At 51.4% G+C, this 26726-nt stretch overlaps 4 protein-coding genes across 9 annotated transcripts in view; 3 read left to right on the top strand and 1 right to left on the bottom strand.

The window, feature by feature from the left end:
* The window catches only part of POMGNT1 (protein O-linked mannose N-acetylglucosaminyltransferase 1 (beta 1,2-)), a 12648-nt gene extending 10939 nt beyond the window's left edge, over positions 1-1709 (top strand). Inside the window, exons 18-21 of one of the 3 annotated variants that reach the window (XM_032160721.2) lie at positions 322-545; positions 832-915; positions 1042-1157; positions 1416-1709. In XM_032160721.2, coding sequence (XP_032016612.1) covers positions 322-545; positions 832-915; positions 1042-1157; positions 1416-1677 — 686 coding nt within the window. In that variant the 3' untranslated portion in view covers positions 1678-1709. Of the gene's footprint in view, positions 1-321; positions 546-831; positions 942-1041 lie in introns of all 3 variants that reach the window. The other 2 variants (XM_058443347.1, XM_058443348.1) reach the window with 2 other exon arrangements.
* Positions 1710-4079: 2370 nt separating this feature from the next.
* On the bottom strand, positions 4080-16661 carry TSPAN1 (tetraspanin 1). 4 transcript variants are annotated; one of them, XM_032160711.2, is made up of 10 exons: positions 16549-16661; positions 15029-15170; positions 9504-9634; positions 8998-9062; positions 5667-5873; positions 5389-5463; positions 5174-5272; positions 4942-5097; positions 4749-4832; positions 4080-4571 (listed from the first exon to the last, which is right to left on the bottom strand). In XM_032160711.2, exons 4-10 carry the CDS (start codon positions 9052-9054, stop codon positions 4524-4526), a joined length of 726 nt encoding a protein of 241 aa, XP_032016602.1. In that variant the 5' UTR covers positions 9055-9062; positions 9504-9634; positions 15029-15170; positions 16549-16661; the 3' UTR covers positions 4080-4523. The 4 variants fall into 4 exon arrangements, with proteins under 4 accessions (XP_032016602.1, XP_032016603.1, XP_032016609.1 ...); XM_032160712.2 differs by lacking the exon at positions 15029-15170; XM_032160718.2 differs by lacking the exons at positions 9504-9634; positions 15029-15170.
* Positions 13899-14952, top strand: P3R3URF (PIK3R3 upstream open reading frame). The gene is made up of 2 exons (XM_032160720.2): positions 13899-14216; positions 14821-14952. Exons 1-2 carry the CDS (start codon positions 13973-13975, stop codon positions 14862-14864), a joined length of 288 nt encoding a protein of 95 aa, XP_032016611.1. The 5' UTR covers positions 13899-13972; the 3' UTR covers positions 14865-14952.
* PIK3R3 (phosphoinositide-3-kinase regulatory subunit 3) overlaps positions 15489-26726 on the top strand; it is a 133341-nt gene continuing 122103 nt past the window's right edge. Inside the window, exon 1 of the mRNA XM_058443342.1 lies at positions 15489-15601. The gene's annotated coding sequence lies outside the window, so the exon portion shown is untranslated. The remainder of the gene's footprint in view (positions 15602-26726) is intronic.

Genomic DNA, 26726 nt, shown 5'->3' with positions numbered 1-26726 from the left:
TTGAGACCAGGCCGGGCGCGGTGGCTCACGCTTGTAATCCCAGCACTTTGGGAGGCCGAGGCGGGCGGATCACGAGGTCAGGAGATCGAGACCACGGTGAAACCCCGTCTCTACTAAAAATACAAAAAATTAGCAGGGCGTGGTGGCGGGCGCCTGTAGTCCCAGCTACTCGAAGAGGCTGAGGCAGGAGAATGGCGTGAACCCGGGAGGCGGAGCTTGCAGTGAGCCGAGATTGCGCCACTGCACTCCAGCCTGGGCGACAGAGCGAGACTCCGTCTCAAAAAAAAAAAAAAAAAAAAAAGAACTTCAAGGTGGCAACAGCAGAGCATTCAACCAAGTACAGGGTCCTGTGGGACACACCCATGAAGTGGGCCCTGTCTTGGCCATATTCCCCCACCCTCCACTGCAGTGAGGCTGAGGTTCTGGACCACAGCAAGAACCCTTGTGAAGACTCTTTCCTGCCAGATACAGAGGGCCACACCTACGTGGCCTTTATTCGAATGGAGAAAGATGATGACTTCACCACCTGGACCCAGCTTGCCAAGGTGCTCCAATACCATGCCCACCCTGGAGAACCCCTCCCCCTCATACACATACTGCCCCAAGATCCAGGGAGCCTTTGCTCTGGAATCTTCAACCTCAGAACCTCCTCTTTATACTCTTAGAACACCTCTTCCAACCTCCTTGTCCAAATTCATATTCTAAAAGATGCTATCTCTTACAAATTAAGGTGGTTTCTGAGGAGGCGTGGGGGCTGGGCCAAAGGGTCTTCAGTGACCCCTCCCCACAGCTCTCTGACCCATGTCTCTGCCCCCATCCCACCCTCACTAGTGCCTCCATATCTGGGACCTGGATGTGCGTGGCAACCACCGGGGCCTGTGGAGATTGTTTCGGAAGAAGAACCACTTCCTGGTGGTGGGGGTCCCAGCTTCCCCCTACTCGTGAGTGACCCTTTTCTGCCCTGGGAAACGGGAGGCCTAGTGAGATCCAGGGATATAGCTAATAGCTTCTTCTCTGTACATTCTTGTATTATTTTCCCAGAGTGAAGAAGCCACCCTCAGTCACCCCAATTTTCCTGGAGCCACCCCCAAAGGAGGAGGGAGCCCCAGGAGCTGCAGAACAGACATGAGACCTCCTCCAGGACCCTGCGGGGCTGGGTACTGTGTACCCCCGGGCTGGCTAGCCCTTCCCTCCATCCTGTAGGATTTTGTAGATGCTGGTAGGGGCTGGGGCTACCTTGTTTTTAACATGAGACTTAATTACTAACTCCAAGGGGAGGGTTCCCCTGCTCCAACACCCTGTTCCTGAGTTAAAGGTCTATTTATTTACTTCCTTGGAGAAGGGCAGGAGAGTACCTGGGAATCACTGCGATCCCTAGCAGCTCATCCTGCCCTTTGAATACCCTCACTTTCCAGGCCTGGCTCAGAATCTAACCTATTTATTGACTGTCCTGAGGGCCTTGAAAACAGGCCGAACCTGGAGGGCCTGGATTTCTTTTTGGGCTGGAATGCTGCCCTGAGGGTGGGGCTGGCTCTTACTCAGGAAACTGCTGTGCCCAACCCATGGACAGGCCCAACTGGGGCCCACATGCTGACACAGACTCACTCAGAGACCCTTAGACACTGGACCAGGCCTCCTCTCAGCCTCCTCTTTGTCCAGATTTCCAAAGCTGGATAAGTTGGTCATTGATTAAAAAAGGAGAAGCCCTCTGGGGATGTGTCTTGTGATTGTGATTTTGTGTGTCAGGGGGGTGCTGGAGGGAAGTGGTGGAGAGAATACTTGTGTTGGATGGTGAGTTTTCCTTACTGTTCTCCACAGAGTTTATCTTCCATTTGGGGCCATTTGGCCATGAGGGGATGCCTGAGTCCCAAACTCCAAGGTTTTTCCCCAACTCTACCCTAGGACAGCCTGACTTTAGCCCCGCCCTACTTGAGGCTTGGAGCAGCCACTCCACCTCTTCCCCACCGTTTAACCACCAGCCTGGTTCCTGCTTATCTTGCCTGGGCCGGGCACCTGTCCCCAGAGATGGAGCAGGAGAGAACAAAAAGGGGTACTGGGGAGTTGGAAGAGGAAATGAGAGAGCAGGTGTGCATAGTAGGGGTGGGAAGGAAGTGGATGGGACAGGACTGGGCAGGCATCATTCAAGAGACGGGCTAGGGTGCAGATGCAGATGTAGGAGCAAGGGTGTCTATGGCCCTTACAGCACTTCGCCATTCAGAATTCTCTATCTGGGCATTTTTGTGGAGAAATGGGTTGTGATGTTCATCAGATTCTCACATAGCCAGTAACCCAAAGAGGTTAGGAAGATCTAAGTTAGTCATAGAGGCACCAGAAAATGGATGGGATTGTCCAGAGGGAGTGAATGAGAAAGCCTACGGCAGGGAAAAGGACATTTAAGGGATCTGTGAAGGGCCTAATGTCAGGAGGGTGAGTGTAGACCACCTCTTCAGAAAGGGTCTGCCTGCCTCTGTACAAGTACAGAACTCCAGCTAGAACTCCAGCCCTCCTGCCTGCTCTCTGCCCTGCCTCTTTCACAGGTGCCTGGAGCCCAACTTGGCGACAGCATAGGTGGTATGTCGCTTGGACATATCTCGCCACCCTGACGCCTTCAGTGTTTGCCGGAGCTGGAGATAGTGCCTGAGGTTGCACAACAGCCAGGTTGAGCAGCAATTAGCCCATGATGAGGTGGAGGCCCGCCCTGGGCAAACAAATCCCATGCAGCCTCCACACAGGCACCTGGCGGAGGAGAAGTGTGAGAGGCACAGTATGGTGGTGAAGGGGTGTGGCAGGCTAGCTCCTCTCCCTGTCCTGCACCCTGGCAGCCTCCTGGTCTGGCCCTCACAGACCAGCTCTAAGGCACTGTTTGGTTCTGGCCAGGTCCCTTTTCCTTTCCAGGCTCAGCAAGGGGGTGGTGGTTCTGGGCTGCCCTGGAAAAGCTCAGGAAGAGAGTTACGGGGTCAAAGGGAAGCAAGGAGGGCGACTGGTTTGTTAGGCTGGGCTTTGCTTGGTAGCAGACACTGTACCCTCCCTCAGGCCTCTCACTCCTGGCTCAACAGTAATCAGGTCTATATCAGAGACATTCTGGCCAGCTGCCCCTTCAAGTGGAACTAGTACCATGTCAGCCAGGACTACACCAGGTGCTGGAGTTCTGGGCCCAAATCTAGGCTGAGCTCTTCACGGAAGCCTGTGGGACTGGGGCAAGTAGCTTGGCCTTTCCTAGCCCCAGTTTCCTACCTGGAGCATAGGGATGGTTAGGGCTAAAGAATAGATGAGGTCTAGGCCAGGTGAGGTGGCTCACGCCTGTAATCCCAGCACTTTGGGAGGCTGAGGCAGGTGGATCACCTGAGGTCAGGAGTTCGAGACCAGCCTGGCCAACATGGTGAAACCCTGTCTCTACTAAAAATACAAAAAATTAGCCAGGCGTGTTGGCAGGTGCCTGTAATCCCAGCTACTTAGGAGGCTGAGGCAGGAGAACTGCTTGAACCCAGAGGCAGAGTCCACAGTGAGCCGAGATCACACCACTGCCCTCCAGCCTGGGCAACAAGAGCGAAACTCTGTCTCAAAAAAAAAAAAGAAAAGAAAAAGAGATGAGGTCTGAAGAACACCAGGTAGGCCTGCAGCAAAGAAAAAATAAAGTGCTTGCTGAGATCCCAGAAGCAGGGACAGATCTGGGGTTTTGCCTGAGTAGGAAAGGTAGGCAGCCTGGACCCTAGGAACGGGGCTCCTGAAGGGCTTCCCAGAACCTAAGGAGTGACCCTTTCCCATTGCCCTGGTAAGAATTCGTCACAAGCTTGTTATTTTCATAGCTTTCCAGTCCAGTGCCCCCACCCAGGAGGTGGTAGTTTCAGTTCAAAGTTCTCCCCATTAAAAGGAGGCAGACTGGCCTCACCCAACTCTACTTCTTCATGCCCTCTCAGCCATCCCTCTTAGTTTCCTTCCAAGGCCTGGAACCCAAATGAAGGGGAGAAATAACCACTTCTGACCCCCAACCCCACCCTACTTCCCTCCTTTCCAGGGCCTTCTGAGTTGGCAGCCCCACAGGAATCCGTGGCCAGTTTAGGCCTCTCTCCCCAAGGATACATGAAGAGTCCAACTGGCAACATTGTAACTGGTTTATGCACTTTGAAGTGCCTTCTACACATCTACCCAGAGGCTCTGCTGATTTCACTTACGCCCAGGCTATAAAATGCCTTTCTCTCATCCCCAAGTAGAGCACTGGGATCACCACTAGGCCTAGGGGGCATATCAAGGGTTTAAGAGACTGGGGGAATGGGCAAAAGAACTGGCTACTTTAGAGGCTCTGGAATGCCCCCCACCCATCCACCCACTCATGGAAGGAAAGTCAAGCACCGCCTAAAAGGAGTGGTCCCTATCTAGCCCCAAGTCTGGAGCAGAAAGGGTAGGTCCACTCTGGCCCAAGTGACATTGTTAGATCCTGTCCCCTCCCCCAATCACTGCTTCTTGCCAGGGTGTCTCTTCACAGTTCCCATGTGGCAGCAGTAGTGGCAGAGGCAGAAGTGGACTTATTGTAGATTGCAGTACAGATACATGGACACAATCATGGCAGCCAGCTGGAGAGGGAGGAACAGGGAGAGATGAGGGGACATGATAGGGATCCTGAAGCCTGTCCCACAGACACCCTATCTGAGGCCCAGTTAGAAGTCTGTTTCCTCCAGAGAGGCCACAGATGGGTTGAGCAGCCCTGATCTCATGCCCATGTCCCAGTCCCAGCCTCCTCATCTGCTTACCTCGAGGGCCCCAATTCCAGCTGCCACACCACCCACGGTGACTGCATTAGTTCGGATGTCATACAAAAGCTGATTGAAGCAACCCTTCAGGAAGAGAAAAGAGCATTTATAGTTGGCAGCTGCCCTACTCCCATCCCTGTTTGCCACTCCGAGGCCATGAAAACAGTCCCCACCCACTCATGCCAGCCCATACCTCTACTTTTTGTTCGTCAGCCTTTTGCTTGGTGCAGGTTTCATTGGCTGTGTTGGTGACGTTGTCATTGCAACAGAATGGGGGAAAGGCATTGTTCTCTTTGAAGTAGGGTGAGTCCTCAAAATCCGTATAGTTGGTGAAGCCACAGCACTTGAGCTGGAGACAAGATGAGGGTGGAGGTGGGGCCTTGCTCCTTTCTCTCCACCCTAAAACCTCCCCCAGCCAACCTTACCCCTTTCATGGTGGTGTTCCACACTTGAGTGAAGTCTTTCTGGGAACCATAGTCTTTCTTGATGGCAGGCACTACCAGCAACGTCAGGAAGTGCTCAGCCTGGGTGAGGCAGACCAGTGTTTAGGGGCTGGTACAGAAGGTGGCCATTCACAGGCCACAGCCCACTCCCAGGGTTTTGCCCAATCTTCTTCCCTTCCTCCATCCCAGTGTCTCACCATTGTGGTATACACCAAGGCCACCACAGCAGCTGCAACCTCAGCAATGAAGATGAGGAGGAGGATGAAGAAGAACTGAGTGGGGAACAGGGGTCTGGGTTTTAGGGAGAGACAGTTCCTCATGCCCTCCTTGCCCTAATCCACCCCCCCTCCACCCGGAAAAGTGAGACAGAGGCCTTAGCCTGGGGGGTCCAAAGCAGGATTTGGGAATCCCAGGGCCTGGTGTCAAGGGCAAGGGGACCCTTAGTCATCAGCCTGTGGAGCTGGGTTTGACACACCGTCATGAGGGCACACTTGCTCTCAGTCTTAGCACCATAGCAGCCCAAGAAACCAAGAGCAAAGACCACAATGCCGGCTGCGATGAGGAAGTAGCCCACGTTGACAAACTGCATGGCACTGGACGACAGCGGCCCGAAGATCTTCAGAAAGGATGGCCCATCGATTGACACCCAGATGCCCACTGCCAACAGGGCCGCACCACACAGCTGGGGAGAGAGAGGTCAGGCAGGCCTTAAACAGTGCTGGCAAGTAGCTTACTACCACACAGTTGAGTAAGAAGGATGGGAGCCGAGAAACTTCCCTCTTTATTGGCTAGGGAGTCTAAAACCTCATCCTGTAAGGAGGGAAACATCCTCTAGAGCCAGAAAAATGGGAGCTGGGATATGCATAGCTAGGACCAGGCTGCACACCTGGGCAGATATAAAGGAGATCAGGGGTTCTAGAAATATCCTCAGGGTGGGGGGAGGGGCAAGACTTTCCCTCACTGCTGCCAGGGTCCTGCCACATAACTAGGATTGAAAATAGGCAGATGAGGGCCCAGCCTCCTATCTCCTTTCTGGGCGATGGGTGCCTAGAACACCTCTGTCCTCTGATAGGTGGAGACCGGGGTGGTAGCAGAACAGGCTCAATAGTCACCATAGTAATGGAGGCGGGGCTGAGGTTCCACCTGCTGGCAACCTTGGAGAGGGAGGAGGTTGAGAAGGTTCACCCACCTGAGGCCCCATTTGGCTCCCCTCCAGAATCCAACTTCAGGCCTGCCCCTCATGTAGACAAGACCTCCTTGCCTCACAAGAGGAAAGTGAGGCACCAGTGGGAATACAGCCAGAGCTTCTCTTAAAGCCTGTCTAGCTCAATTCCAAACCTCAGGGGGAATCCTGAGGCCCAGATTGAGGAGGGCCCTGTGCAGTTCCCACAGATCTTAGAGCGAAGCCTCCCAGCCCAGGGCTTCAGTGGATGAATCAGCCTGACACCACCTTGGTGCCTAGTCCTCACTTGCCAGCTATAAAAACTGAGGCTAGAACAGGAAGTGAGGTGGCAGATTGTGGCTGGATTCCAGGCATGTTTGCCCAAGGACAGAAAGCTGGACTTCTAGCCTGCAGGGTCAAATTTCATGGAGCTGGAGGTCTGCCCTATCCTGCTCTGCCCAGCCTGGCAAGGTCTGGGTAACAGAGGCCAGAAATCAAACCGGATTTGCCTTTAACCCTCTCAGGGCAGAGCCTCTCCTGTCCAAATCCCTGGAATCCTATTGCTTGCTCCAGATACAGGAATAAAGACTAGTTCAGGACTGGCACAGTAGCTCATGCCTGTAATCCCAGCACTTTGGGAGGCCGAGGTGGGAGAATCACTTAAGCCCAGGAGTTCGAGACCAGCCTGGGCAACATAGTGAGACCGTCTCTACAAAAAAAAATTTTTTTAATTAGCTGAGCATAGTGGCACACTCCTGTAGTCCTAGATACTCAGGAGGCTGAGGGAGGTAGGGGAATCCCTTGAGCCCAGGAGGTTGACACTGCAGTAAGCCATGATCATGCCACTGCACTCCAGCTTTGGTGACAGAGCAAGATCCTGTCTCAAAGAAACAAACAAACAAACAACAACAACAAAAACAAAAACACAAGTTCCCTGCAGCCAAAGGAAGCCCAAGGCGCAGACCATATCACAACTAGAGAGTCTACCCACGCTTCTAAACTAATCAATACGTACATAAACTCTGTCGCCCAGGCTGGAGTGCAGTGGTGTGATCTTGGCTCACTGCAACCTCCACCTCCTGGGTTCAAGTGATTGTCCTTCCTCAGCCTCCCGAGTAGCTGGGATTACAGGCATGTGCCACCACATCCAGCTAATTTTTGTATTTTTAGTAGAGATGGGGTTTCACCATATTGGCCAGGCTGGTCTCAAACTCCTGAGCTCAACTAATCTGCCCGCCTCAGCTTCCCAGAGTGCTGAGATTACAGTCGTGAGCTACTGCGCCTGGCCCACTTCCTCACTTTTACTTACACTAACCTACAGTAATGTGGCTTAGATCTCTGGTGACATCCTGTGCTAAATCCAGTTGACATTTCATGGGCCACATTCTCCTTGACCTCTCTGATAGCTTGCTCTCCTTGTTTTCCTCTCCCACTCCCACTGCTCCTTCTCCATCTCTTTCACAGTGGCTTTTTTTTTTTTTTTTTTTTTTTTGCTTATCCCTAATAAATTGGGTTTCCCAGGGTTCACTTTCCAAGTGTTCTCATCCACTCCCATGGCTTCAGTGGCTAACTGTGTGCACATGATTTTCAAATACCCATGGCCAGCTCCAATCTGAGCTGCACCTCCACTGGGTACACAGCTGCTAGTGGGACACCCCCTCCCACAAACCAGGCCCCACCCCCTGCCATCTGGGTTGCTCATGCCAGAGATACGGGCGTCATCTCCAAGACCTCTGTCTCCCTTGCCCCTTCGTCTACCCCTCAGCCATCATCCTAGAGCTTTGTCCTTTGTCCACTTTGTCCGTTTCTCCCCATCTCCACCACCATCTCCAGGATTTACGCCTCATGGCTCAGCTTCTCAAACATGCCCTATGCAATCTGTTTCTGGTTTTCTGAATGATATCAAGTTTCATTACTTCTGGCCCTTTATGCATGCTTTATAACTCTCCCACCAAGTGCAATTTCCCAGCTTCAGCTATTTCCTCCAGGAAGTATTCTCCAACCAGGCTGAGTTCAGGCTCCCATAACCTCCGTCCTAAGCCCAAACACACTGTGTTGTTATTATCTGCCTATCTGGCTTATTGGAGCTGAGATCCTTCGGGGCAGAGAAAGGCTTTGCTTACCTGCCACCCCAGCACCCATCATGGTATCCTAGACAATGAATGTTTGTCGAATGAATAAGGGCTGTTTGAGATAGACTATTTGCTCTGATGAGATGTAGGCCCTCCCTCCTTTCAGCTCCCCATCATACAGAATTTCCTCTGTACTGAATTTCCTTCTGTGGTAGGTAAACTTGGGTGGAGCCCTTCTATTTTCTGGGCCCCCAGTGCCTACAAAGGGGGGAGAATCATTCCTGGTAGCTTACTCTGCCGTGTCTGAAGCCTAGGCTAAAGCTTTGTGGGAGAGAGGGGGTACCCCGAGCTTCTCCATCCCCTTTTTCACACACACCCCTGTATGGCAGCCTGGCTGCTCCTGGGACTAGGAATCAGCAGCATTTGGGAAGACCTCTGCATCCCACTCATAAGGGGACACATGCAGGACGAAGCCTGGGCATAGCAGTCTCCTATTCCCCAGCATAGTCTCTGCACAGCTTGTGACCTGTTCCTATAGGGAGCCCCAAAGAGTCCACAACGTCCATACTTACAAAGATGAGCAAATTGAAGAGGATCATCATGGTCTTAATGAAGCTGAAGCACTGCATGGTGGCTCCTGGGAGGCAGACATGTGCGAGTTAGGGCCTTGTTTCCCCTGGCCCCACCTGGGCTGGCCCTGGCTTCAGATATTCAGCCAGATATGCCAGACCCCAGAATCCTGAACCCATATCTCACCAAGCTTCTCCTATACCTGGTCTGACGCAGACCTTTTCCCAGTTTCTATCCTAACACCCTTACCCCTCTATACTACTCAGGACCTCCACCAGCACCTGACACTCTGAGATCCTAACACCCCAGTTTCCTCCACCTGCACACCCAGCCTGACTCCCACGCTGCAGGTCACTCCATGCCCTTTCCTGGCACCTGTATATCCTGCGCTCCCCCCCACACTAACCCCAGACCCTCCCAGAACCCTCACTAGAGCCCCTCCAGCTCCCCAGACCTGTTTCCAGATTGATATCTCTTCATAGGATAATCTCTATCCCTATCCCATTACCTGTTCAGGGCTCTTGGCAGCGAGTTCTGAAAGAGGGAACTGCTGAGGCTCCACAAAGGACAGAACAGCTCCCGGGAGTTGCCACTGAGTGGGCAGGCAGAGGGACGCCTGGCTCACACACCACTGCTCACCTGAAGGCAGGGTAGGCGCTTTAAAGCCTCCTTCTGCCCGCCTGCTGGCCCCACCCGTGGCCAGTTAGCCTCCCCTTGCCCCTGCTGCCCCCTGCTGCCTGGAGACCGGTCCCCACAACCACGGCCTCAGCAGGCCTCCACCTGGCAACACCAGCCCTGGGCAACGCCCCTCCTGATCTCAAGAAGCAGCAGCCCAGGGGTGGGGCAAGTGGCTCCCCAGAATGTCTGCAGGCCCTCCACCACAACAGTGCAATGTGCTTCTTTTTTTTTTTTTTTTTTTTTTTTTTTTTTTTTTTTTTTGAGACGGAGTCTCGCTCTTTCACCCAGGCTGGAGTGCAGTGGCGCGATCTCAGCTCACTGCAGGCTCCGCCGCCCGGGGTTCCGCCATTCTCCTGCCTCAGCCTCCCGCGTAGCTGGGACTACAGGCGCCTGCCACCTCGCCCGGCTAATTTTTTGTATTTTTAGTAGAGACGGGGTTTCACCGTGTTAGCCAGGATGGTCTCGATCTCCTGACCTCGTGATCCGCCCGCCTCGGCCTCCCAAAGTGCTGGGATTACAGGCGTGAGCCACCGCGCCCGGCCGCAATGTGCTTCTTACCCTGCATCTGCTGATACACTCATACATATCCTCTGTGCTCATGCTCACATGCACACGCATCTGCCCATGCTGCCATCCGTATGTTCATACAGTGAGCACCCAGTTATATACATAAACATGTACTAGTGTTCCTGAATGCAGTTGTGTGTGTGTGGGCATGCGTGCGCACACGCACACACTAAATTATTTGTGGACTGACTCCCAGCAACTAACAACAGAATAATATCTGACGTACGTACTCTCTCTCTCTCTCACGCACACACACGCAAACACACACACACACACACTCTCTTTCTCTCTCTCTCACTCACTTTCAAGGAAATGACTGAGATTTGGCAGCCTCCGCTCTCTCCTCTGAGCAGCAAATAGTTCCTAATCCTCTTCCCTCCATAAAACCTCACATTCCCCATTTTTCCCCTCCCTTCATCTTTCCATCTCCTCTCCTTCCCCATCTTTTTCTTTTTCCCCTTCCCAGTTTTCTCTTAGCGCTCTGTGTACACCCCTTCCCTTTCTGCCAGTAGGTGGCACCATGGTCCCATGAAGGAGCCACCCCCAGTTCCAAGGCTCTGTGATCCCATCTTTGTTACTCCTAGTGGGGCTGCCTGACCGCTTCCTGCTCCAGCACTCCTGATGTAGAGATGCGGGGAAAAGTCCTGGCTTCCGGGTCATTCAGACCAGGTGCTGGAATCCTGGCTCTGTCGCTTATGAACTGTGTGACCCTGGGGACTTTTCTTAGACTTGGTTTTAAACTTCTGTTTCCTGGTTTTCTGTGTAACAGAATAGTTCTGGGCTTTTCCAGTGAGATTTTCTTCCTGCTCTAGAAGGAAAGGACAGTAGGGAATGAGCACAGAGCAAGAAGGTCAAAGTGGAGAGAGTCACAGGCAGTGGGGCTATGAGATGGAGGAAATTGATTTTTTTTTTTTTTTTGAGACAGGGTCTTGCTCTTTTGCCCAGGTTGGAGTGTAGTGGCACCATCATGGCTCACTGCAGCCTTGACTTTCTGAAGCTCAAATGATCCTCAGCCTCCCAAGTAGCTGGGACCACAGGTATTTGCCGCCACGTCAAGCAAATTTTTTTTTTTTTAAACAGACGAGGTCTTGCTATGCTGTCCAGGCTGGTCTTGAACTGGGCTCAAGTGATCCTCTTGACTCAGCCTCCCAAAGTGATGGTATTACAGGCATCAGCCACTGTGCCTAGCTGAGGAAGTGTATTTCTAAGTTTGTTTTGTTTTTATAGTGGAAGGAGGCAGCTGAAGAGACAGAAGAGAGAGGGGCTAATAGTATTACAGACTACACTAATAATACTGATCATATTTTAAATGTCTTGCATATATTAAGGCTTTTTTTCCTCTTCACAACCATCCCATGAAATAGACTTTCTTACCTCCATTTTTAAATATGGGGAAATAGAAGCACCAAAGGGTCAGCTACTTGCCATGATCACAAAGCTTGTAAGTGGCAGAGCCAGGATTCAATCCCAGTTAGTTTGGCACCAGAGTCTACATCTTAACCACCAAGCAGACTATCTACACTGATGGAATCGCTAAGGAGGCAGACAAGGCTGGCTTCCATAAAGAGCAAGGGAAGAGGCCTTGGTGTGACCTGAGGAAGAGGAGGAGCAGGGGCAGGTCGGTTTAAGTTACAGTTGCTAGAAGTTGCTAGAAGCAAGGTCATATTCTAAGACTGAGGATGGCAAGAGTAGAGGCTGGAGGAGGGGATGGGGGAAAGATGAGGTTTGTGAGGGTGGTACTAAGGGTCCCACAGAGTCCTGCAGGAACAGAAAGCAGGATGAAGCTGGGAAGGGGGCCTTTGAGGAGCAGAGTAAGGGGGAAAGGAAGAAGAGACTGAGGAGTGGAAGAAGGAGAAGGTCTATTTTTTTTTTTTTTTTTTTTGACAGAATCTCACTCTGTTGCCCAGGCTGGAATGCAGTGGCGCAATCTTGGCTCACTGCAACCTCCGCCTCCCCGTTGCAAGCGATTCTCCTGCCTCAGCCTCCTGAGTAGCTGGGATTATAGGTGCACACCACCACACCCAGCTAATTTTTGTATTTTTAGTAGAGACAGAGTTTCACCATGTTGGCCAGGCTGGTCTCGAGCTCGTGACCTCAAGTCATCCACCCACCTCGGGCTCCCAAAGTGCTGGGATTACAGGCGTGAGCCACCGCACCTGGCAGCTTTCTCTTTCATTCTCAGGAAGAATTAGGACCAGATTACATTCATCTATGGCCCTGGTGCTTAGCACATATGAAGTTGTTAGTGAACATTTCCTGAACGAATGAGTACAGAATAATGAGAGTTAAGTGCTCTGGGTTTTGGATCTTGATCATCATGGATTTGCTTCCTGCTTGCCTCTAACTGTGTGACTTCACCTCACTGAGCCCGGGTTTCCTTATACAGTGGATCCTCATTATTCACAGATTCCATACCTGTGAACTTGCCTGCTTACTGGAATTTATTTGTAATTCCCAAACCAGTACTTGCGGTACTTTTGCAGTCATTCATGGACATGAGCAGAAAGGCAAAAAATTTCAGCCATCCAACACACATATTTCCAGCTGAGATCTGTTGAACAATAGGACTCTCTGTCTTCTTATTGCAGTTTTCATAGAGTAAACAAATGTGCTTTTTGGTGGTCTATTTAGTGCCGCATATTCTCACATTTTTTGGCATTTTTTGCTGGTAATTTTACTGTCTAAAATAGTCCCCAGTTATAGTGCTGGAGTGCTCTCTAGTGTTTCTAAGTGCAAGAAGGCTGTGATGTGCCTTATAGGGGAAATACGTGCTTTAGATAAGTTTCATTCAGGCACAAGTTATAATGCTGTTGGCCGTGAGTTCAATGTCAATGACTCAACTATATATATATATATAATTTTTTTTTTTGAGACAGAGTTTCACTCTTGTTGCTCAGGCTGGAGTGCAATGGCGCAATCTGGGCTCACTGCAATCTCCACCTCCCGGGTTCAAGCTATTCTCCTGTCTCAGCCTCCCGGGTAGCTGGGACTACAGGCACCCACCACCACACCCAGCTAATTTTTGTATTTTTACTAGAGACGGGGTTTTGCCATGTTAACCAGGCTGGTCTTGAACTCCTGACCTCAGGTGATCCGCCCACCTCGGCCTCCCAAAGTGCTGGGATTACAGGCTTGAGCCACCATGCCCAGCCAACAATATACATTAAAGAAGGTGTCTCCACACATAAAATCAGGTTATATGTATAGATCAGTTGACAAAATATTGTGACCAGAGGGTTTCAGGAACCTAATCTTGCATTTACCCTTTATTCAGTATTTAGTATTTGTGGCGACTTTATAGAACATTACTGAGAATAATGAGAATTGACTGTATATAAATAGGTATAATGATGGCATATCCTTGTAAAGTAGCTGAGATTAAATGAGATAACGTTGGTAAAGTGCTCAGCACAGTGTCTGGCACGTAGTAAGTGCTCAAAAAACGTTGTTAATATTGTTACTATATGGGTAAGTGAGAAAGTGAGGAAGTGAGTTCCCCCTCTAGGGCCTCTTTTCCTAAGGGGCCAAACTGAGGCTTTCTGGCTCTTGGGCTGGCTTTTAGGCCAGACCCAATAGAGAAGATTGTGAAGGAGCCTGACTCATGAGGAGGTGCCAGGGCCTACGACCTGTAATAAAGGGCCCTGCCCTTATGCAGACTTTGTATGTCATAGAGGCCTCAGCTACCCTGGCCAACAGCACCCCAGAGGCACACTGCAGAAGCTCTCTGTGCCCATGGGGCCATCTCGGCTTGTCCGTCGCCCTCAGCCCCAGGGCATGCGTTCCCCCTACCACAGGCCAGGTATGGGCTGGCCCAGGCCCCGGTTTCCCAGGATGTTCAAGTGTAGCCGCAGAAGATATCAGCAGGGTCTCCGAGATCGAACTGCCAGCAGTGCAGCCACCAATCCTGCTACCAGGGCCATGGGTATCAACAACACCCACACTGACACCACCATAGTGTGGATCTTCCCACCTCGAGGTTAGCCAGGGGGCCTGTGAGCCAGGGTGGGGTTTTAAAAAGCAAAGCCACTAGGCCGGGTGTGGTGGCTCACGCCTGTAATCCCGGCACTTTGGGAGGCTGAGGTGGGCAGATCACAAGGTCAGGAGATCGAGACCATCCTGGCTAACACGGTGAAACCCCATCTCTACTAAAAATACAAAAAAAAATTAGCCGGGTGTGATGGCATGCACCTGTAGTCCCAACTACTTGGGAGGCTGAGGCAGGAGAATCGCTTGAACCTGGGAGGCAGAGGTTGCAGTGAGCCAAGATCGTGCCACTGCACTCCAGCCTGGGTGACAGTGAGACTCTGTCTCAAGAAAAAAAAAAAAAAAAAAAAAAAACAGAGCCACTGAAGATTTCCCTACCTGGTTCTGTTTAGGCATGCCAAAGGATGATCTCTGTGAAATAGCACCCCTACATATATGGGGGACTCCTGATGGCAGGCACCCCAAAGTGCTGACAGCCTTAATGGAGGATGGATTGGCTGGAAGCAGAGGGTTTGGGGAGGGGCTGAATCCAAGGGGCAGGGAACTTCCAGAACTGCTTCCTTCCTCAAACTCTTCCCTCTCCTTCCTTTCCTCAGTTCTCAGACATCTCAGGCAACCTGGAATTTTTCTGATCTTCTAGAAGTGCCCAGAAGCTTGGCTTGCCCTGGACCTGCATCTCCTAGGGTCCGTGTGGGTGGTGAACAACAAATACAGTCATTCTGCTCAAACTGCCTTATTCCACACGGAGGTGTTAACCAGCTGACTACGCAGGGTGTGAGGGGAGGGTTAGGGCTGAATACTTACAGGGAAAGGCTTCAGTGACCGCAGCAGGGATCACAGTTTAAGACAGTAGGAGGACAGGACAAGGTCAGTAACATAGACCATCTTTGGTCTCAGCTCTTGATCTGCCCCATGAAGTAGGGGCTCTCTTGCCTTACACTCCTAACTGCACAGGGACAAGGGTCTCTGTAAACATCTTGGAAGGTATTGGGAGGCACAGATCAGAGAGGGATCGGATGAAAGACTGAACCCTGAGAGTACCCAAGTATGAGGTGGATGTGAGGTGGATGTGCCTCTGTGTGCCTGTGATGGTCAGCGTGTAGGTGTAGCTGCTGGTGTGTGTGTCTGAGGCCGGGAGAATAAGAGTATCAGCAGATGTAGCTGAATGTGCCTTTGTGATTGAATGTGCCTCTGTGACTGACTGTGAGTGTCAAGGAGTGTTTGTGAGGGTATGGGTGTGCCAGAGAGAACATCAGCCCTGGTAAGAAAAATGAAGGTCAGGAGGGGGATGGGGAATAGCCTAAAGGAGGAGAACATGGAGAAGGGTGAGATTTTGAGAAAGGCATACTACCTTCAGCCCTTCAACCATTCTCTGAGGTCAGTGTTTTCCAGAACTGGCAGCTGAGCTGGGGTGCTTAGGGGTGGGGCAAGACTGAGTTTGAGCCCAGAAAGTAGGGAGGGTGCTAAGCTCTCTGGCCTGGGGATTTTCCATTTGGATTTCTGAGTGTGTGCTCATGTGTCACTGGCTGTAACCGGGTTTCTGTGGGGTTGTGTCTTAGTAGCTGGGAACATTTTGTGGGACTCTGTCTCTAATATGTTGCATTACGCATGGGTTAATGTGTGTCGCACCGGTCTGAGATCTGGCTCCATTTCCAGGCCTACTTTCCCAGGGGGCTAGGGAAGGGAATGAATCCTGAGACCTTTGGTGGCCTGGCCCCCTGGGGTTCAGGAAATCTGGCTAATGTCCTTTGCTGCCTGTGAAGGGAAAGTGAATTGTGCTTATGTCTATCTACCCCAACTCTTGCCAGAGACTGGGACCCTGAGGGGGGTTGAGGCAGAGAATTCACTGACACACCATGCCCAAACAGTGCTGGGCTCCTCAGGTTATGGGATGGGGGTTGCTGAACATCAGCCAAAGCTAGAAGCTAGAAGGGCTTCTGAACATCAGCCAAAGCTAGAAGGGCCATGCTCAAGGGCCATCATCAGCCATGCTCAAGGGCCCAAGAGGGGCCATACATATAAAGATACATGACACAGTTCACAAACACATGCAGACATGTAAATATAAGTGAACTCATAGACACATACTGCAACAACCACAGACATGCATGCAAGCACATAGCATAAGCAGATATACGCAGACACAAATGCATAGATCCCCACACGACATATGTAACAACACATACGCATGCCTCTAAATGAACACAGACAGAAACATGCATGCACCCAGACACAAGCACACAAGCATCCAGATGCAGACACATGCCTTCACACTCATGCAAACCCAGGTACACACAGACATACACGCATGCAGACACACTCACCAGACTTCCCTGCCCCTGCGGCCCTGGGACCCAGAAGCCTCCCTCCCCTATATGAGTGTGTAGTATGTGTGTGTGCATGCACTCATGCCCACACTTGTGTCTGTGAGAGTGTGTGTTTGTGCTCGAGTGTGTGTATGATGGGGGTGCTAAGCTGTGGGAACCAGATGACATCATCTCTTCCAGCTATTTTTAGCTGTATCTGCAATGATGGCTCCTTCACTGCCCCTCCCCCTTCAGGTTCCTAATTCTCCTCCCCATCTAGGCTCCCAGAGGCAGCAGCAGCCAGAGGGCACCCACCACCTCAGTTTAGGTGACTCCCGGATGACTGGGTGCAGCCCACTCTCTCCCACCCTGCCAGAGTTCCCTGGAGGCTGAGAACACCAGGCTCTCAGGCTGGAAGGGCCCGGGTTAGCTGAGCTGACCTAGATGGTCTCCACCCCTTAGGGTGCCTCTGCTTCTGCTTTTCAATCTGCAACTCTGTGTCAGTCAACAGTGCCTGCTATGTGCCAGGGATGGTGCTAAATTCTGGAGATACAGCAGTGAGCAAGGCAGTGGGAGTTCTTTCCCAGAGGAATTATAGCTCAGTGAGAGGCACATTACACAGATTACACAAGCTCCTCATTAAATTCTGAGGAGGGCTCTGAGCACTGGTAACAGGGGCTCCTAGTCTGAGATGATGTTCTCTGCCTCTCTCTGTTCTTCCTTCTCCCATAGGTGAGATAACCTGAGGAAACCAGAGGGAATACAGCCCTTACCTTGCACCCTTCATCCTAACCACCATATCTCCAGAATTCCACAGAGCAGTGCTTCCTTCTCACACCCTAGGCTGTGCTCCCAACATGGCACTAACACACCATCCAACTAATTGGTGGCCCATGATACTCATATCTCCTTTTTCTTTGTTTGTTTGTTTTTTTCTTTTTTTGAGACAGAGCCTGGCTCTGTTGCCCAGGATGGAGTGCAGTGGCACGATCTTGTCTCACTGCAACCGTCTTCTCCCAGAGTCAAGTGATTCTTGTGCCTCAGCCTCCCTAGTAGCTGGGACTACAGGCGTGTGCCACCATGCCTGGCTAATTTTTGTATTTTTAGTAGAGATGGGGTTTTGCCATGTGGGCTAGGCTGGTCTTGAACTCCTGGCCTAAAGTGATCCACCTACCTCAGTCTTCCAAAGGGCAGGGATTACAGGCATGAGCCACCTGGCTCAGCCCTTCCCCCTGCCTAGTTTTTAGGGACAGGGTCTCGCCCTGTCACTCATACTGGAGTGCAGCGGCCTGACCTTAGCTCACTGCAGCCTCAATCTCCTGGGCACAATCTATCCTCCCACCTCAGTCCCACAAGTAGCTGGTATTACAGGTGCAGGCCACCACGCCTGGATAATTTAAATGTTTTTTTGTAGAAACGGGTTCTCCCAGCTACTCAGGAGGCTGAGGCACGAGAATTGCTTAAACCTGGGAGGTGGAGGTTGCAGCCAAGATCATGCCACTGCACTCCAGTTCTTGGGTTCAAGTGATCCTCCCGCCTCAGCCTCCCAAAATGTTGGGATTACAGACGTGAGCTACTGCTTGCCCCTCGCACCTCACTTTTCTTTGAAATCTTCCTGTAGTCAATCCCTGGGAGGCAGGCCACTATTCCCCATCTATAGATGAGAAAACTGAGGCTCAGAAATGGACAGCTCTGGACCACACCTCACAGTGCCTGGGGAGCAGCCCAGGGGAGATGGCAGGCAGGTGGAGAAGGAAGTGGTGGCGCACTGGGACAGTTGGCACAGGTGCAGGAGGAGCGGGCCAGGCCAAGCCACGGAATCAGGAGGTGAGGGGGAGGAGGACGATGGCCTGAGGGTTCATGCCAGGAGGAGGGCTTCCCGCTCCAGCCAGCCTCAGGCAGCCACTGGAAAATCGGGTTTGGCAGCTTCGGCCATGTGCTGCAGGACTGGAAGAAGGTCCAGGCTGCTCCTGGGAGGCAGCCTAGCACGGGCTCTTCCTCTAGCCCTGAGTTTCACCACCTGGCTAGGTGGGGGAGTATTACTTTATAATTCTGGGACCCCTTGGACTGTGAAGAGAATAGCTCTGGGCTACAGGCAGGAGCCCGGAGCTTCAGTCTTGGTTCTGCCCCAAGCCCTGATCTGATCCTTGGAATGTCCTGGCCCCTCTCTTCGCCTCCGTGGCTCCGCTCTAGAGAAATAGGTTCCCCAGACCCCAACTCCTGCCCCCGAGATTTTCCTGGGAGTCTGACTCAGGCACGGGAACACAGAGTCAGTGGGTAAGGGCATGAACAGACAGCCCCTGGGGCGCCAGGCTGGAGGTCGCTTGTCACTAATAGGTCAATGGCCGGAAGCCCAGCTCCAACCCCACAATGCAATACCGGTCACCCCACCCTTACCAGTGCCCTCACCCACACCCCCACTTCCGGCCTCTGTTCCTTCCTCACCTCTGGGGAAGGCTGCAGGACTCCCTAGGGAATTTCCCCTGGTTCCTCCACTGGCTGTCTGCCCAGTGCTTAATCCTCCTTCCCACACCTACCCATTCAGCCAGGCCAGTCTCCCACAAAACTTTCTCTCCCTGGACCCTGGGGCAGGGCAAGGAGGGCAGGAAGCTGGGTGGAAGGACTGCAAAGGAGACTGCTTTTCCTGCTACCCTCAGGTACTGAAGCCCAAGTAAGAGTTTTCGGGAGAGAGGGAGTAGACTGAGTGTTGGGCCCTAGGACTGGGCTTCCCTGGGTACAATCCCATCCCCTGAGCCTCGGGAGAGGTGGGAATGACCTTCCTCTGCACCAGCGTGCCCAGAGAAGAGAGCCTGGAGCTGAGACTTGCAACTTCTAGAAAACAAACACAAAACCGAGGCCAAGAGAGTGCTGACTACTATTACCAACAAAATTCATTAAACACAATTTTAAAAAATCATGAAATTCTAGATTCATGGAGTTCACAGTTATGGAATCTTAGCATCACAGAATTCCAGCATGGTAAAATCTGGGTTACAGAAACTAAGAAATTCAGAATTGTGGCATTACTGGGTTCCAGATGACAAAATTAGAATATCCTTGAAATGGACATCTTGAGAAATCAATTAATAAAGCCCTTACATTCAGGTGGCTGTCTAAACTAGAGGATTTCCTGCTGGGGATAGGCAAAGGTGTCCGCACATGAACTCTGAGGCGAGGTAGGGAGCCTGGGACACATAAGCTTAAACCAGGCAGGCCCAGGCGCGGTGGCTCATGCCTGTAATCCCAGCACTTTGGGAGGCTGAGGCTGGTGGATCACCTGAGGTCAGGAGTTTGAGACCAGCCTGGCCAACAGGGTGAAGCCCCGTCTCTACTAAAAATACAAAAATTAGCCGGGCGTGGTGGCAGGTACCTGTAATCCCAGCTACTTGGGAGGCTGAGGCAAGAGAATCGCTTGAACCTGGGAGGCAGAGGTTGCAGTGAGCCGAGATCATGCCATTGCACTCCAGCCTGGGGGACAAGAGCTAGACTTTGTCTCAAAACAAACAAACAAACAAACAAACACCAAACCAGGCAGAAGACAGACTTTGTCCATGAGAACACATTTCTGGTTCCTGAAGATGAGGGGTAGGGGGCAGCAGGTGGGGATAGAGAAAGCAGAACTATACAAACAAGGAAAACATAACCTAAAGAAAGAATCATCAAGTAGCATAATATGCTGACCCCAGCATCTCCAGCTTCCCCATAACTGTGGTTACCATCATCCCAGGACATTTCTTTCCAAAGGTTAGTAAGACTCCCTATCATATTGGAATGGCTATCTTTTTTGGGAAGAAAGGTACTGAACAGAAAATACTCCATGCTTTTCTCGGGGTGGCTGGGAGGAATAGACTGTCTTCAAAGCTGCTAAGCCCTGAGCCACATGATGCACACCGAAGCCACTCTATGTGGTGGGGTTCAGAGCTCCCAGCAAGGCCCTGATAGAGGACCCTGTGGAGAGCACCTGGGTGGGATGGTGCCTAGGGGGGCTGATCATCTCTACAGAAGGAGCCAATCTTGAGGCAAAATTTGTATGGGGACCCTTGCCCAATCTTTGGGGCTGGTTATTCAGCAAACGACAAAAGTATTTACCTAGCACTTCTGGGAAACTACTGCAAACTCAGGAACCCAGAAGGAGCAGTTCCAAAGAGAGGCAAACGCCAGGCCCTGCTAGGCATGGGAAATGGGGCAATGTCAGCTGAAGGTCTTCTTGCTCAGCTGTCTGTCCTTGGATTCAGCTCAATACCTCAGCCCTGACCTCTACTCACACGCCCATTTGCCTCCCTCTCCTTGCTTGCCTGCCGTACTACCTACTTATACCTGCCGTGTGACCTTTGGCAAGTTCTATCCCATCTCTGGGCCTCAAATCTCCTTTGCTGTCTTTTGAAGTCTATAATTGGGTTTAAGTGCAGCTTTTAGGATTGTATATTCCTGCTTTTGTCCAGAGAAGTTTTAGCTTCAGGTATCTCCATTCCCAGCTTCCAGAAAAAGTATCAGGCAGCTTCAGGGGAGAATGCAGGGAATAGGGAATAAAAATAATGCCCACATTTGACATCCTAAATGTGTCAATGCCTATGATGGGTGTTTTCATAAATCTTATGCCCACAACCACCACTCTTTGTGTATAAATCATTGCTCCCATTTTATAGATGAAGGAACAGAGGTCCAGGGAGGGTAGATAAGATGCCTAAGATCGTCCAGCTAGGGGGTAACAGAACTGGAATCTCAACTAAGTCTGTCTAAATCTGAGGGCTGTGGTTTCAGATTAGCATTACTCCATGAGGCTTCAATAGGTAAAATGTGAGTCCATGGATGAGAGTTTCAGGAAGAAGTGGTCCATGCAGCCCTGAGAGGCAGTGAGTTCCATTCGTAAATGCAATAGGGGCTGACAGCTTCTTGTGCTGTGAAAAAAGCTGAACCAAGGTTCCTTCTATTTGGGAACTCTGGGTAGTCTCAGCTCAGATTGGAGATAGCTGGGCTGAATTGGGGGTGAGGAGGTTGGAGTGGAGAGTGGAATGGTCCTGAACTGGTCTTCAGGGAGTTGAGAGGCTATGCCACTGTTCCTGGAGATAGTGTGTATGTGTTGAGGAGGGGGTGTAAAGGGGGCTTCTTCACTTTCTGGGATGGGCCAGTTCACCCTCCCCACCATCCCCAGCTGGAGCTTGTTGTCAGGCCTCCAGAGCCAGGGGCAGGGACTTTCCAGCTGGGATAGCATCATGATGTGTTGACAACAGATTCACTGCCTTGAGGTTCCCAGCAATCTTGCACAATTGCCTCAGTTAACTGATCCAAGGGAGGTGGGAGGATTTCAGATCCCCTGATTCCAGCCCAGCTCTGCCCTGGCCAAGTTTGGGTTATGATAAGGAGGCTAGGCAATCCAGCCACTGGCTGATAAGGTCATAGCTCATAGGGTCAGGGCTGGAGGCAGCCCTGGGGGTCATCTCATTTAGCTCCCTCACTGGAAGGGTGAAGGAGTCTGAGGTCCAGAGAGGGAACAGGTCCTGCCAAGGGTCACACAGAACCACTGCTGTCCCCAACACTCCCCTTGGCACCAAGGACACAGAACTGAATCAGTCCTGGTACTTGTTCTTGAGAGCTTGCACCCTAATGGAGAAAACAGACTAGCAGACACACCAAGAAAAATGTCAGGGCTAAAAGAGAGGCTCGGACTTTGTATACTAAGAGCTTAGAGAAGTAGGGACACAGATCTCCTAGAGGCTCCACAGAAGATGGCATAGGTAGGTTTTTTTTTTTTTTTTTTTTTTTGAGACAGAGTCTCGCTTTTTCACCCAGGCTGGAGTGCAGTGGCTCAATCTCGGCTCACTGCAAGCTCTGTCTCCCAGGTTCACGCCATTCTCCTGCCTCAGCCTCTCCGAGTAGCTGGGACTACAGGCGCCCGCCACCACGCCCGGCTAATTTTTTGTATTTTTAGTAGAGACGGGGTTTCACTGTGGTCTCGATCTCCTGACCTCGTGATCCGCCCGCCTCGGCCTCCGAAAGTGCTGGGATTACAAGCGTGAGCTACCGCGCCCGGCCAGTTTTTTTTAAATTAAATTAAATTAAATTAATTTATTTTTTTGAGATGGAGTCTTGCTCTGTCGCCCTGGTTGGAGTGCAATGGTGTGATCTAGGCTCACTGCAACTTCCACCTCCCAGGTTCAAGTGCATGCCTCAGCCTCCCAAGTAGCTGAGGTTACAAGCATGCGCCACCACACCCAGCTAATTTTTGTATTTTTAGTAGAGACAGGGTTTCACCATGTTGGCCAGGCTGGTCTCAAACTCCTGATTTCAAGTGATCTGCTGTCCTCAGCCTCCCAAAGTGCTGAGATTACAGGCATGAGTCCCTGCACCCGGCCACAGGTAGTTTTTAAACTGGGCTTAAAGAATGGGCAAAATTTTAGCTAATGCAAAGGGGAAAGAACTTTCCTGATTGAGAAACAGTGTGAGTGGAAGCCCAGAGCGCGCACTGATTGGCCGTGTGAGATGACTGAAGGGCAGTAGTATAGCCAGGGCCAGGACTTGAGCTCAGGATGCCTGTGCTCTGTGAGCACACAGTAGTCACCAAGGTGCAGGCCTCAGGGATATGAGGACCCCAGAAGGAGCAGGTAGGGGGAACCTGATGAGACTACAGCTGGGAGATTCTTAACAGTAGAGGTGGGGGCTGTTATACTCACCACCTCCAGGCTGGCAGGTTCCTTTAATCCAAGACACACGCATACACACAAAGCCTTTACCCTTATCTCCCTCTACGAAAACCCAGGCCCACCTCGAGATCTGGCCTAGAGGAGGAGGCTGCTCCTCACCTAGCTAGCTGCCTCTCCACCCAGGTTTCAAGGGCAGGGCGCACACCCCCTCCTTGCAGTAGCTTCCTCTCCACTGCCCCATTTCCCCTCCCCCCACACCCTCTTCTCTGGACCAGGAAGGGATGGGGGCATCCAGAGCTTCGGAGCTTTGGCAGCAGCTAGCCTTCTCGCGGCTGCTGTGATGCAAATCCGCTCCGGATTTATTCGCGGGGCGTTCTTTCCGTAAAGCGAGGCGCACCCGGCGCCAGCGCTTGGCTGGAAGTGCCTTTCCTGGCCCTGATCCAAGGGCGCCAGGGCCCAGAACTGGGGGTGCCTTCCCTGCTAGAGTCCCGCAGCTAGGGTTCTGGATGCGCGGGTGGGAGAGAAGCAGGGAGTCGCGGGGTGGGGCTATAATTAACCGCGCCGGGCGCGGAGTCAGGAAAAGGAAGCCAAGATCTTGAAGGACCTCCAGAGCCTGGCTGAACGCAGCTAGAAGTGCGGGGTCTGGGAAGCTCCTTAAACAGGCTGGACCGTGGTCTCGAGGTCTGAGCCTGGGTTTTGGTAAAGAAAATTTGAAGGTTTGAGGCTGGCAAGCATGTTTAAGGTTGGGGGCATGGGGTGGAGGATGCAGAATCCACGTCCCCTATCCGGAAAGCGGCTCCATTGTCTTGCTTGTCCCTGTCTAAACGCAGTTTGGACACCACGAGCGAATTCGACCGATCACTGTTCTCATCCTCGAGGTACCCTCGCAAGGAAGCGAAGTGGGCTCACTAGCAGTTACTACTCAAGGGCCTGAGAGCCTGAGGCTTCTGGGGACCAGAAGGAGGGGTGGGGGAAGGGCATGCCGAAATAGGGGTGTGCTGTGTACTTCCAGAGGCTCCAGCTTCAGGAAAGAGAACTGCAGTTTGTGGTGTAAAAAGCTTGTATGACCTGGCCAGGCATGGTGGCTCACGCCTCCCAGCACTTTGGGAGGCAGAGGCGGGCAGATCACTTGAGGCCAGGAGTTGGAGAACAGCCTGGCCAACATGGTGAAACCCCATCTCTACTAAAAATACAAAAATTAGCCAGGCGTGGAGGCGCACACCTGTAATCCCAACTACTCGGGGAGCTGAAGCACAAGAGTCGCTTGAACCTGGGAGGCTGAGGTTGCACTGAGCCAAGATCATGTCACTGCATTCCAGCCTGGGCGACAGAGCGAGACTCTGTCTCAGAAAAAAAGAAAACAAAAGAAAAAAAGCCTATAAGCATAGGAATAGACAGATGGTATTATTGAGTGCCTGTGCATACCAGATGAAGGGTGTTCACCAAATTGACCAAAAAAGAGTGCTTCTTATTTTTTCTTGGTACCTTCATAATAAGAAAAGGACAGGCCGGGCACGGTGGCTCACGCCTGTAATCCCAGCACTTTGGGAGGCCGAGATGGGTGAATCACGAGGTCAGGAGATTGAGACCATCCTGGCTAACACAGGTGAAACCCCGTCTCTACTAAAAAAAATACAAAAAATTAGCTGGGCATGGTGGCGGGCGCCTGTAGTCCCAGCTACTCCGGAGGCTGAGGCAGGAGAATGGCGTGAACCTGGGAGGCGGAGCTTGCAGTGAGCCGAGATCGCGCCACTGCACTCCAACTTGGGCTACAGAGCGAGACTCCATCTCAAAAAAAAAAAAATAAGTAAAAGAAAAGAAAAGGACAAAGCAGCTGTTTAAATTAAAAATAAACAAATAAATAGACCTGGGTTTCAACACTGCTGAACCACTTACCATTTGGCCCTGGAAAATTTGCTTCAACTTCTCCAAGCCTCAGTTTTCTTATCTGTAAAGTAAGAATAATAGGGGCCAGGCGCAGTGGCTCACGCTTGTAATCCCAGCACTTTGGGAGGCTGAGGACGGCGGATCATCTGAGGTCGGGAGTTTGAGACCAGCCTGATCAATATGGAGTAAACCCCGTCTCTACTAAAAATACAAAATTAGCCAGGCATGGTGGCACATGCCTGTAATCCCAGCTACTCAGGAGGCTGAGGCAGGAGAATCACTTGAACCTGGGAGGTGGAGGTTGTGGTGAGCCGAGATCACGCCATTGCATTCCAGCCTGGGCAACAAGAGTGAAACTCCATCTCAAAAAAAAAAAAAAGAAGAAGAAGAAGAATAGGAATACCTAGGTGTTGTGAGGATTAAGTTAAGGCATCAGAGGTGTTTGAATAATGCTCCTTAAATGGCAGCAATAAGAACACTTAGCCTAGTTTGGGGGTATGTGTGGCGAACTGGGGAGCAAAAAGTCTTCTGGAAGAGTAGAAATCTGAGCTAAATCTCAAAATATGAGTAGGAGCTGGTCTCGGGGAAACAAAGGGAGGAAGTTACTCGGGAGACTGAGACGGGAAGATTGCTTAAGACCCGTCTGGGCAACATAGTGAGATCCTGTCTCTAAAAAACTGTAGAAAACTTAGGCATAGTGATGAGCCTGTAGTCCCAGCTACTCGGGAGGTTCAGGCAGGAGGATCCTGTGAGCCCAGGAGTTTGAGGTTGCAACGAGCTGTGATCATGCCACTGCACTCCAGCCTGGAACACACAGTGAGACCCCCATCTCAAAAAAAGGGATGGGGGAGAGGGGAGGAAGAGAAGGATGTTAATGACAGAGGGAATAGCATAAGCAAAACTAGGTAGGTAAGAGCCAGGACAGAAAATCTGGGGAAACTACAGATGTAAGACAGGAAGTAGAAAGAGATGAGGTTAGAAAGGTAAGCAGGGACAAGACTGGGGCAAGGTGGGGGGCTTGGAGTTATTGAGGCCAGTTTTTTTTGTTGTTGTTGAGACGGAGTTTCGCTCTTGTTGCCCAGGCTGTAGTGCAATGGCGCAATCTCGGCTCACTGCAATCTCCACCTCCTGGGTTCAAGCGATTCTCCTCTTGAGGCTAGTTTTTATCCTGAGAGCCCTTGAGGGGTTTTCAGCAGAAGCAGGAGATAGGCTCCCTGTGGGGCAGTGGGGAGTCAAGGAGACCTGTGAAGAGGAGGCTGTGGCAATGCCTCAGAGGAGGGGGATCGTGTCATGAACCACAGTGTTGGCCCTGGGATGGAAAGAAATGGATGGAACTGAGAGGTACAAGTGACAGGTCTTGGTGATGAATTGAATGGGAAACATAAGTGAGAGGGAGGTATGAGGATGATATCCCGATTTCCAGCTTGGGTCCTGGGTGGTGCTATTCACTGAGACAGGGAGCAGGAAGAATAACATATTTGGGAGGAGGCTGAGTTTAGTTTTGGACATGCCTATGACCACACCCCTAGATAGATCCTGAATAATTGAAGTCCTATAATCCTACCTGTTAACTACTCTGTCCAGAGATGGGAGAGGTATTATTAGTCAGTGCTGGTTGTTTGTCCCCTGGCTGTGGCTCGTTGGAGGTCTGACTGGCGAGGCCATAGA

The sequence above is a fragment of the Hylobates moloch genome, unplaced genomic scaffold (genome assembly GCF_009828535.3).
Source record: "Hylobates moloch isolate HMO894 unplaced genomic scaffold, HMol_V3 SCAFFOLD_8, whole genome shotgun sequence".
Taxonomy (NCBI): domain Eukaryota; kingdom Metazoa; phylum Chordata; class Mammalia; order Primates; family Hylobatidae; genus Hylobates; species Hylobates moloch.
This window is presented reverse-complemented; position numbering and strand designations above follow the sequence as displayed.

Excerpts from the sequence above, each read along its gene's own strand:
- TSPAN1 (XM_032160711.2), bottom strand. The coding sequence starts at position 9,054 with ATGCAGTGCTTCAGCTTCATTAAGACCATGATGATCCTCTTCAATTTG. Across the intron at positions 5,273-5,388 it reads CCTTGGTGTATACCACAATG|GCTGAGCACTTCCTGACGTT; the intron begins GTGAGACACTGG and ends TGCCTCACCCAG. Across the intron at positions 5,098-5,173 it reads GGAACACCACCATGAAAGGG|CTCAAGTGCTGTGGCTTCAC; the intron begins GTAAGGTTGGCT and ends TCTTGTCTCCAG.
- P3R3URF (XM_032160720.2), top strand. The coding sequence starts at position 13,973 with ATGGGGCCATCTCGGCTTGTCCGTCGCCCTCAGCCCCAGGGCATGCGT. Across the intron at positions 14,217-14,820 it reads GTGGATCTTCCCACCTCGAG|TTCTCAGACATCTCAGGCAA; the intron begins GTTAGCCAGGGG and ends TCCTTTCCTCAG.